The following is a 12,354-nucleotide window of genomic DNA, read 5'->3' on the forward strand; positions in this document are numbered from 1 at the left end:
AAAAAAAAATCAGAGCTTTCTTTTCCCTATGGCTGATCTCAAGAATAGTCGTTGTAAATTGTTCCACTTCAGAGACACATCAGCAATTTCTGATGGAGCTAGTTGTAGGTATGGTTAGTAAGACAATCAGAAACTTCACAATTGGAAAATGTGCATCTTATTTGAAATGTAGTTATCCAGAAATAATTGCCATGGCACCACAAGTAATCATTAAGAAATGGATGCGTTTCTTTCAAAGTTGACTTTTTAGCTAAACAGGGTTCAATATAGACAGGCAGGCAGGCAAACAGAAACACACATACACAATTTCTCTCTCTCTCTCTCTCTCTCTCTCAATTCTCTTTAAGCTCAAAACGAATTAAGTTAAGAGAAACAGTACTTGCTTAGCTTGCCTGAGGCCCTGGGTTTGCAAACAACACGACCAAACATAAAACAAAATAGTTCAAAGAAAAAAAATTAACTGTAAAGTTCATTGAAAGGCAAATTTTAATATTGTTAAGCATATAAAATAACCTATATTTAAAAGTTAATGACTAATTCTGATAATGAAATTATGAACTATGAAACATTTAAATTTTACTACAAGTTTCCCCCCAAAAGAGTGTTCATGTTTATTCAATAAATGTATGCATACCCTTTGACCTGTAAACAAATCATTACAGGATTCTTTCTTAGTAGTGACTTAACAAAAACAGTTTGTGAAAAGATTTATTTATTTTTATTTCATTTGTATGGGGGTTTTACCTGCTTGCATGTCTATGTACCAGGTGCATGGCTGGTATTAACAATGCCAACAAGGGCATTGGATCCCCTGGGACTGGAGTGTCAGATGGTTTGTGAGACCTAATGTGAGTGCTGGGAATCAAGCCCAAGTCCTCTGGAAGAGCAGTTAGTGCTCTTAATCACTGAGCCATTTCTCTAGCCTTTTAAAGAATCTTCTAAAACATTATATTGATAATAATAATTTAAAGAGTCACAAAATATTTAAAAGTAATCAACCTGACTTAAAATCTATAGGAATAGATTAAGTTGGTGCTCACAGTGTGTGAGATTCTACTTTCCAAAAGAAGATAATTGGGTAAAACACAAATGGGATACTTCACCTTGAATTTTCTAACCTAAGTTCTCAATTGCACTGCCTTAATATTAAAAAAACAAAAGACTAAAGAAGGATACATCATTTACTAGGCTGTGGAAATCTAAAGTTAGTAGATAGCCTAACTAGAAAAGTCAATAGAATAATCAGTGTTGTTACCTTTAGTGTAAATCTTGGCAGCTATTTAAAAAGTAAATAACTTCAAATGCATATATATGTAACAATAGCTTAAAACATAATTCTAAGTTCTACAAATTCTAATACTACTGACCTTTCAACTTTCACACATACTGTGATTAAGCCAAATGTGAATCAAACACTGATCTTCTAGTGATACTAGATAATAATCCTAAAAGCAGCAAATTACATTTAGAAGGACCTTGGCTGCTTCTAACTCTTCAGTTATCATCCACGCAATTACTTCCCTTTCTATACAATAGAACTCAAGTTAGACCCTAAAAAACTTATGTCCATATTTCATTCTCTAGTTAAAAAAAAAAACAGCTCATAAAGATCCCAGATGACTATATCCCTTCCGTATTCCAAAGCTATCTTTTAGATTTCTGAGCAACTGTTTCAACTGGATTTGAGACTGTCTCCACCCACTTCCCTGCTATATCACATCCGCTTCCCCACCCCCAGATGAGGATAGGTTGATCAATGGATTTTGGAGATGGAATAAAGCCAGACATCAAATAACTTACTTGAAATCCATCTCTTACCTTCTGTACTTAACCCAGGACTTGATGTGAACTTGGCTACATCAACAATTTTTACAGCAAATTGCTGCCCAGTTTCTCTGTTGATACATCGCCGTACAACACTGAAGGGACCCCTAGAAAACAAAAAGTCAAGTTAACTTCACTGGCTTGAAGTTCCTCTTTGTGATCAACAACTTACTGTGTTTTCTTATTTCCTACAGTCAAACTATATAACCAGTGACCTACCATATTTTAATCTTCATATAGAGCTTCACAATAAAACTTGACTAATGTAATTTCAAACATTATTATCTAATTCACTAGTTAAAACAAAAAAGGAAGCCAAATAATTAGGTCTTCAATTCAAGATAATTTAAAAAAATCTAAACAGTATCCTTATATTCAAGGCAAACAATAACTGTAGTAATTACATATAATTACCAACATCTTATACATAGGAAAGTTTGTAGAAGCAAAGCTCACACAGAAGGGAAAGAAGGGTTAATAATGTTAACGTTCAGATCCGAACTCTAATAATTACTCCAAACCATTAGAAAATAATCCTCTGTGACGGCACAGCAAAGCACAACACGACGAATGTTTCCAGTTTTAACCTGGACGTCTTTCTTGTGAGGATTTGGTCTGATGATAGCATGCAATTTCAGGAAATATTTAACACAATCAGGTTTTGTCCAAACAAAACCTCTCAGGATTATATATGCATTTGTGTAGTGTGATTCAACTCAATGCATCGTTCTGGGAAATTTCTGATTCTGTTTGTAGAATTGTTTGTGGTCAATCCAGTCAATTTTTAAAACCCTTTTCCCGTTTGAATAAAGGTAAGGAAGAAAGCATGAGCTTCTCCTGCTACCCTTTTATAAAATATAAAATTAAGATAGGTAAGGAAAAAGGAGAGAAAAGGCAATAAGACAACAAACCACCTCTTCAAATTAGGAACCCGCACATACTCACAAAACAACAACAACAACAATTAAAGAAAAAAGAGGGCAGTACATAAGGAGGACTTAGAGGGAAGAACGGGAAGGGAGAAACCATGTAATTATAATCTCAAAATATTTTTAAAAATCTGAATAAAAGTCAAATTAAATTCACTAATTCTCTAAGCTAATTTAATGAGGTTGAATAATGACTATTTATGAATTCTTCAAGTCATAAGTAAAGCATGTTAAAGGTTCTTCCTTAATGACACGCAGGAAGCTAACAAATGTGAGCTGAGTCAAATTTAATAACCTTAAAAGACATCAAATCATACTCTGAGATTGCTTGTGATTTCATTCACAACTTGAAACGCAGCAGATACCAATAAAAGATATAATTTGAGTATTTTATGAAAATGAAAAGGGTAAAAAACAGTTCTAATATATAACCATATTATATTTATATTTGGTTGACAGTTTAGGGAACAAAAAAATTTAAGGAAGAACAGCTTGGCTTGTTGTACCCTTTCTTGACACTTGACATTTTTACCTGAGTTTTAAAAAAAATGTACTGCATCGTCAATTCTTGAGTATTGATGTGGAAGAAAATAAGTCATTATCTTTTTCTACTAGGATATTGGCCAAAACAGAATGGTAACTGATGCTATTTCCAATTTGATTAACTATTGCTGGGGGAAGAGACCATCTATCTATCTATCTATCTATCTATCTATCTATCTATCTATCTATCTATCTATCTATCTATCTTGGATGATGTAGTTACTGGTGGGTTCCCCATGCTCCAGTGACTGGTAGGTTCCCCATGCTCCAGTGACAGCCTTGTACCCATGCACATATGGGCAATATTAACTGAATTTAATGAGTCATTAAATAAAAATGGCATGAAGTTGGAAGGAGCTGTGTTGGAGATATTCAGGGGACCACAGAGGGAAGTTAGGAGTAAATAGGATCATATTTCATTATGTACATGTATGAGATTCTCAAAAATAAAGAAAAACATACTAAGACAAAACAAATATCTGTATACACACATACACACACACACACACACACATACACACACACACACACGTGTGCTTTCCATTCAACTCCTTATAAATGACAAATATTGACTGGAATTGACAAAGTTCTTACTGAGGCAGATAGCTACTCATATAATTCTATGGGTTTTTAATTTTTAAAATTAAATTTACGATTTGACAACTTACTACATGTAAATAATGCATACTAACCACTCTTAATCTCATTCCCACCCATTTCACTATTACTTCTATATACATACGCCCCTCTTTCCTACAACTTTCTCACATTCGTGTCTATTTGCTTTTCTTTGTGACCCACTGTGTTTAACCAGGGCTGTGCAAGTGACTGTGGTTTTGGAGCTATCTGCTGGAGTTTGGTGGGTCAGCAGTGGATATAACTAGAGACAATTACTTCCCCATTCCCAGAAACTCAATAGCCAATAGTAGAACAGTAAGATGCATGAGTCCCTTCCATTTACATGACTATTAACATGATCTGTCTCATGTGGGCCAGGGAGGGTAACTGCAGTTGCTGAGTTAGTGATTGTGACAGTTGTAGAGTCCAGAAGATTGCCTCTCACAGGCTTTCACCGTATCTTCTGGCTTTTCCATACTTCCTACACCCCTCTTCCACAGTCTTCTCTGAGTCTTAGAGGGAGGAGTGTAAATGTCTTGTTTAGGACTGAGCCTTCAACCATCACCTATTCTGAGAATACTCAGAAGATCAGGGATCTATGAAATTAGTTTCTACATTCACTGTTGTTCATTGTAAAGAGAGGCTTTTCTCACTACAGTTGAGAGTAACCTTTGCCAGTGAGTATAAGCATACATATTTAGACGGCAGTTTGATGTTGTATCAATTTAGTTACCCCAGTTGGGCCTACAACCTCCTCAGGCATAGGCTGTTAAGTGGGCTTACTGTTCTAGCTGTGAGTGCCCCTTTTGTAACAAGCCTCAAATCTTATGAGATGGAACTTGGTTATCTCCAAAATTATGCCACTATTGTACAGGTAGGCACATCTTGCTGGGCAGGGTTTTTTCTGTTTGTAGGGTACACAGAGGGGTAAGACCAATGATACCTTTTCTCTCCCAGAAACCTGCAGAGTAGCACCTTCTAGGACTGTGAGAGCAGCCAGCAGGGAGGAAATTTCTGGCTCAGTTTCAGCTTGTTTTCTCTCTATCTGGCAACCAGTATATGCAGTGTTTTTAGCAAAAAGGTCGTAGACTCTAACGGTAGATAACTAAAAGTACTGACAGAACCTAGGTTGTGTTTGGGATGTCTGGGGCTTCCCTGATGAACTCCTATGGAGATATCTCATACCCGGGACTGGAAGTTTTGCTTTAGCAACTCCACTGCTTCTAGGAGTATCATTATCTAGTCACACAGGTTCTCCTCCATTTGAAAGATCCCAAATAAATAACTGAATGATGCATCTCAAGTCTCAGAAAAGCAAGAACAAATCAAGCCTGAAAACACTAGACAGTAAGAAATAAGATCAGGGCTGGGCACAGAGTAGCCAGGTTTCTGTGAGTTTGAGGCCAACATGCTATATATAGAAAGTTCTAGGCCAGCCGAGTTTACACAGTGAGACCTTGTCTCAAAAAATTTACAGAGCAGAAATTAATGAACTAAAAACAAACAGAGAAACAAATATAACACAAAGAATCAATAAAACAAGGAGTTGTTTCTCTGGAAAGATGAGCAAGACTGGTAAACTCTTTGCCAATTTCACCAAAAGAAAAGACAGTGAAGACCAAAATCAATAAACTTAGATATAAAAAGTGAGATATTACAACAGATACCAAAAAAAATTCAGAGTGTCTTGAGGACATACCTTAAATCTATATTTTACTAACTTGGAAAATCTAAAAGAAGCAGATGAATTTTCAGATGCACATGACCTACCATAATTAAACAAAGATGAAATGAAAATTTAAGCACGTGTATGCACACACACAACAACAAGATTTTATTACTATAAAAAGTCTCCCAACTAAAACCATCTCAGAAGCAGGTAGTCACTGCAGAATTCTACTGGATCTTCAAAGAACAATTCATACTTGATAATACATAGATTATTCCACAAAAAAGAAAAGAAAGGAACAGTTCCAAATTCTTCTTATGAATCCTGTATTAGCCTGATACCAAAGGCAGATCAAAACAAAACAAGAAGAAAACCTGTTAGGTAAAAAATTAATTAAACTAGAATATAGTGTATGGCTGCTGGAGTTCTGGAAAGATTATAACTGCCCTATGTAGACACAGAATTATCTTCACTTTTCATTTATAAGAAAAGTTAAATGTAAGCAATAAATAGTTCAAATAAAAAGCTAAATATATTTGAAAAAAGAGACTAGAGTTACATGAAACTATGATACAAATTATGATATTATGTTGCTTCCCAGAATACCAAGATAAACTGAGTACAGTGAATCTAATTTATTTCCCAAATCTACTGAAAGGATTGGGAAGACAAGAGAGGTGAAATAGTAATAAATAAATTTGAGGGGTAAGAATACACAATGATGCAGTGATGCTAACTGATGCAAAAATCTTGGGAGAGCTGATTTGGAGAAAACAAGGAAGGCTATTTGAAAACAAACCCCTTTCCATTACAGAATAATCAAGAATCTCATGGAGCTGGAACTAGAAGAAATATGTTAGAGAAGCTGTTAGGTCTCTAGCTGTCAATACACCATATATTTATGGACCGTTGCAGTCCTTTTCCCTAACAAAAAGAATGTCGAAAGTTGTATGTTTACCCTAAGACAAGAGATTAAAATTTCTTCCTATTGAATATCTGACAAGTCCAGTGGAAAACATGAAAAGATAACATGAAGTTCCCAACATCATTCAACTATATATCCGCTTCTGACATTGTGGGACGTGACCCTATGAAACCACAGAGCGGAATGTGTCACAGACACAGCAGACACAAAAAAATTATGGTGAAAGGTTTCTTGCGCCCAAAAACCCTCCAAAAGATTAATTCAAAACCAAATGTGTAATGAATCTGAGATGTTTTTGGCAGCAGTCACTGGTCTTGTGGCACAGCGTTGGCTTTGCAAACACAGCATGCTCATTTTGCACTGCACACGCCACTACCCCACTAACCACCAATGCATGCTTCCTAAAACACCTTAGCTCAGATTTGAGACTGATGTCAGGAACTACAGTGTGTTTAATGTACGCACAATGTTTTCTGTTATTACAGAAACATAACATTTTGACTATGAAAAACAAACTTTTAATATTTTCCTGCTATGATTCCTGAGCATGTAATAAATTAGTATGCCTTTAGATTGGATTGGGTTAGAATGACTGACTTTCAAAATTGCTCTTTCAGCTTCTGACTTGAGTTTCATTTAAAAAAAAAAGTTCAATGCATTTTGTTTGATATCAGAACAGAATTTTTAACAATTTCTAAAATGGCCCTAAAACATTTCTATCATTCTATTTATGTAAACAATGATCTCAGCATTGACAATCATAAAATCAGTATCAATCAACTCTAAAAAATATTTAATATGCTCTAAGCTCTTTGGTTTCAACCATTCAGCCAAAATTTAATTCATGCAAAAATAAGCACATCCACTTAATTAGTGTGCAAATTTGCTTTCATCCTTAACAAATGGTAAAACAATATACACACAAAGGAATTGTTTTAATATAAATTTCTTTATGACTTATATAGTAAGTATTTGATCTGTATAAATATTTTACCTGAAGCTGCATAAAAATTTCTCAGGTGAAAAGGAGTCATAATTAGAAAAAGTTTAAGATGCCCTGAATTAATTAGATCACCTTCCAGAGAGACTCATGAATCAGCTTTTAGTCCTTCTGCTGTGGGATTTCTTAAGTTAACACTATTGCCATTTTGAGCTAAATTTTTTGTTTTGTTTCCTTGTCAGGAATATAAATGCACTGCACTCACTGAAGACTAGTAGTAAACCCCTAGAGTTTAATAATCCAAAATGTCTCCAAGTGTTGCCTGAGTGGAGGTAGCACTACAGCCTCCAATTGAAAGCAATGCTTGATTTATAATTATGTCCAGACAACCACAGCTCTTAAGACTTCTAAAGAAGAATCTAATCTAGAAAACAGGAGCAAACACAAACAGAAAGAATAATTTAGAGGAAACAGACCAAACAAGAGGAAAACTAAAAATTAGCATTAATATTCTTAGTAAGATTTAATAACTATGAAACAAAGTAGACATTTTAGAAAACAAAAGACTCTTAAATAATAAAAAGACAAAGAACCCTAAAATTCGCATAAAGGTTGCCAGGCAGTACTGAGAAAATCTCCCATAAGGCAAGCAAAAATTAAGATAAAGAAAATAGAAAGAAAAAAAATCTCTTTTAAAAAGCCTTGACAAAGATTCAATAAAATAAATAACTCATCTATACACACATCACTTTGAAGTAAAATTTTCATATTTCCAGATATGAGGGTAAGAGTTCACAGAAAGCAAAAGATGACCGCACTTTATAGTGCTCCAGGCACATCACTCAATGGCAACACTAGAACAAGAACATAGTAGAGGAAAACCTTTGGAATGAAGGAACATGACTTTTAACCTTTAATTCTGTATCCAGTCAGAGCATCAAAAACTATTAAAGTATTCTTAGATACTAGAAAACCAACAACTTACTTAATATGCATACATTATGGAAAACTTATTATAGAGTGTATTTGTTCACAAAAGTGTATAATCAAACTGAAAAATAAAAACCACACGATCAACTCACTAGATGACCAAAAAGCTTTCGACAAAATATAACATACCTGATAAAGGTCTTGGAGAGAGCAGGGATACAAGGAACATACCTAAACATAATAAAGGCAATATACAGCAAGCCAACAGCCAACATCAAACTAAATGGAGAGAAACTCCCCACTATCCCACTGAAATCAGGAACAAGACAAGGTTGTCCACTCTCCCCGTATATATTCAATATAGTTCTTGAGGTCCTAGCTAGAGCAATAAGACACCAAAAGGAGATCAAGAGGATACAAATCGGAAAAGAAGTCAAACTCTTACTGTTTGCTGATGATATGATAGTTTACATAAGTGACCCCAAAACTTCTACCAAGGAACATCTACAACTCATAAACACTTTCAGTAATGTAGCAGGATACAAAATTAACTCAGTTCAGTAGGCCTCCTGTCCACAGATGATAAAAGGGCTGGGGAAGAAATCAGAGAACAACACCCTTCACAATAACTGCAAATAGCATAAAATACCTGAGTAACTCTAACCAAACAAGACCTGAATGACAAGAACTTTAAATCTTTGAAGAAAGAAACTGAAGAAGACACCAGAAAGTGGAAAGATCTCCAATGCTCTTGGGAAGTCAGAATTAACATAGTAAAAATGGCAATCTTACCTAAAGCAATCTACAGATTCAATGCATTGCCCAGCAAAATTCCTCACAGGCCTCAAAAGGACACTACTCAACTTCATATGGAAAAGCAAAAAAAAAAAAAAAAAAAAAAAGGATAACCAAAACAATCCTATAAAATAAAAGAACTTCTGGAGGCAGCACAATCCTTTCAAACTCTACTACACAGCTATGGTACTGAAAATAGCCTGGTATTGGCATAAAAACAGACAGGGGGACACATGGAATCAAATCAAAGACCCAGATATTAATCCACGCACCTTCAAACACCTGATTTTTGACAAAGAATCAAAAAATATCAAATGGAAAAAAGAAAGCATATTTAACAAATGGTGCTTGCATAACTGGATATCAACATGTAGAAGAATGAAAATAGACCCGTATCTATTGCCATGCACAAAACTCAAGTCCAAGTGGATCAAAGACCTCAGCATAAAGCCAGCCACACTGAACCTTATAGAAGAGAAAGTGGGAAGTACACTTGAGCGCATTGGCACAGGAGACCACTTCCTAAATAAAACCCCAGCAGCACAAACACTGAGAGAAACAAAATTAATAAATGGGACCTCCTGAAACTGAAAAGCTTCTGTAAAGCAAAGGACACGGCCAACAAGACAAAACAACAGCCTACAGAATGGGAAAAGATCTTCACTAACCCCACATCAGACAGAGGGCTAATCTCCAAAATACACAAACAACTCAAGAAATTGGACACCAAAAGAACACATAATCCAATAAAAAAGAGTATAGACCTAAACAGAGAACTCTCAACAGAGGAATCTAAAATGGCTGAAAGACACTTAAGGAAATGTTCAACATCCTTAGTCATCAGAGAAATGCAAATCAAAACAACTCTGAGATTCCATCTAACACCTGTAAGAATGGCCAAGATCAAAAACACTGATGACAACTTATGCTGGAGAGGTTATGGGGAAAAGGGAACACTTCTGCATTGCTGGTGGGAATGCAAGCTGGTACAGCCCCTTTGGATGTCAGTGTGGCAATTTCTCAGAAAATTAGGAAACAATCTTCCTCAAGATCCAGCAATACCACTTTTGGGTATATATCCAAAGAATGTTCAATCATGCCACAAAGACATGTGCTCAACTATGTTCATAGCAGCATTGTTTGTCATAGCCAGAACCTGGAAACAACCTAAAAGACCCTCAGCCGAAGAATGGATAAGGAAAATGTGATAAATTTACACAATGGAGTACTACACAGCAGAAAAAAAGATAGCAACATCTTGAAATTTGCAGGCAAATGGATGGAGCTAGAAAACATCATATTGAGTGAGGTAACCCAGACCCAGAAAAACAATTATCATATGTACCCACTCATAAGTGATTTTTAAACAATCAGTATATAAATCTCAATCCCAGAGAACCTAGACAACAATGAGGACCCTAAGAGAGGCATACATAGATCTAATCTACATGGGAAGTAGAAAAAGACAAGATCTTCTGAGTAAATTGGGAGCATGGGGGAGGGTTGAAGGGGAGGGGAGAGGCAGGGAGGGAAGCAGAGAAAAATGTAGAGCTCAATGCTCAATAAAAATCAATAAAAAAAGAATTTCAAATAGGAACTCCTACAGAAGACAGATGAAGGAAACCTCTAGGAATGTAAAGAAGGGAAATTTCAGGCTGACTATTAGGTATCAAATATAGAGGGGAGCCAATTCAGGCTGTATGACCGCAGGTCCCCACAACTACTTACTGACTATCCTTTTCTAACCTGGAAACAATGGTGAGGTGAGCTGGATCCAGATTCTCCTGTTTGGTGTTTTCTGGCAATGAACTGATGAGATCCCCTGTTCTTTTCTGCAGTTGTACCAAAGGAGGACTCTCATTTTACTCTACTGCAACATTCTGCTTTCGTGTGTGTATTTCTGAGTGCTAGAGGCAAGTCAGTGGGCCCAAGAACAAAAAATGAGGTATGACCTATGCCCTGGACCACACTCCTGCTGAACCTTTAACAACCGCTCCAATCTCCTTCCTTCCTAGCAAAATCTCCAAATTCTCGGATTTATAAGTGATCATATCAACTGACTTCTCAGAATATAGTTCTAAACAGTTTCTGGGCATTTGAGGCCATACTACAGGAAAGATTGTTTCATCGTTCCACTCCTCAAAGTCTTCATAAGATGGCAGCAATACTGTCCTTTCCTTATATAGCTAACTTTGTGTATGCAACACAATATACTGCTAAGGGATACGCACATTTCAGGTAAAGCTACAACAATAAATTAAAAGTAATAATTACTATACAGGCAAGATGGTGGTTTAAACAGGGAGGGAGACTGTATGAGAGGTACAGAATAGATTTTGAAAACAATAGTGATATTCTATTTCCTAATTTGACATTAGATTTGTCACTTTTTTATTTTATTATCATTCTTTTTCGTTTTGTTTTTGTTTTTTGAGACAGGGTTTCTCTGTGTAGCCCTGGCTGTCCTGGAACTCACTACGCAGATCAGACTGACCTTGAACTCAGAGATCTACCTGTCTCTGCCTCCCAAGTGCTGGGATTAAAGGCATGCGCCATCACCACCACCTAGCTTATTATCATTCTTTATACACATACATTATAAATTCCTTCAAATATTGCTTTATTTATTGTTCTAGCTTTAAAATATTTTAATGGATGGGTGGGTAAATATCTAAGAATCTGCTAATCAAAAAGGTCTTCTTAACTTATATATCTGTATAATACAAATTATTTCAAATGGCCTGATACACATTAATGAAGAAAACAATGGCAATTCAAACATAATATTCAATAGATACTTTTAATTATAATTGTATATATAACTGAAATAAATTAGTATTATTTTAAGTTTCAATATGTAAACTTCTATGTTACATCTGTAATATAAATTTTTAACCTATGAAAGGTTTACCAGTTAAAAAGCTTTCAATATGGGGTACACTTGTTCATATTGTATACCTGGAAACTTGGTTATATTTATAATAATTTTCACAGTGTACTACAGAATATGTGGGAAAACAATAAATAATTTTAAAAAGGAAAGAAAGCACTAAAGAGAGTGAAAGCCATCAATAAACGCTTATACATATATTCACTGCACATATAAATATGGCAGTTCACATATCATTGATTCTGATTAGTCAGATTCCATATATGTCAATTCTCATACTTGATTAAACTT

General features: G+C 35.4%; 1 protein-coding gene across 4 annotated transcripts in view; it reads right to left on the bottom strand.

Annotated features, from left to right (window-relative positions):
* Positions 1-12,354, bottom strand: part of Cask (calcium/calmodulin dependent serine protein kinase) — a 331,839-nt gene that overhangs the window by 254,737 nt on the left and 64,748 nt on the right. For all 4 annotated transcript variants that reach the window (XM_038316597.2, XM_038316596.2, XM_038316595.2 and 1 more), the window contains exon 2: positions 1,819-1,931. In XM_038316597.2, coding sequence (XP_038172525.1) covers positions 1,819-1,931 — 113 coding nt within the window. The remainder of the gene's footprint in view (positions 1-1,818; positions 1,932-12,354) is intronic.

The sequence above is a fragment of the Arvicola amphibius genome, chromosome X (assembly GCF_903992535.2).
Source record: "Arvicola amphibius chromosome X, mArvAmp1.2, whole genome shotgun sequence".
Lineage (NCBI taxonomy): Eukaryota > Metazoa > Chordata > Mammalia > Rodentia > Cricetidae > Arvicola > Arvicola amphibius.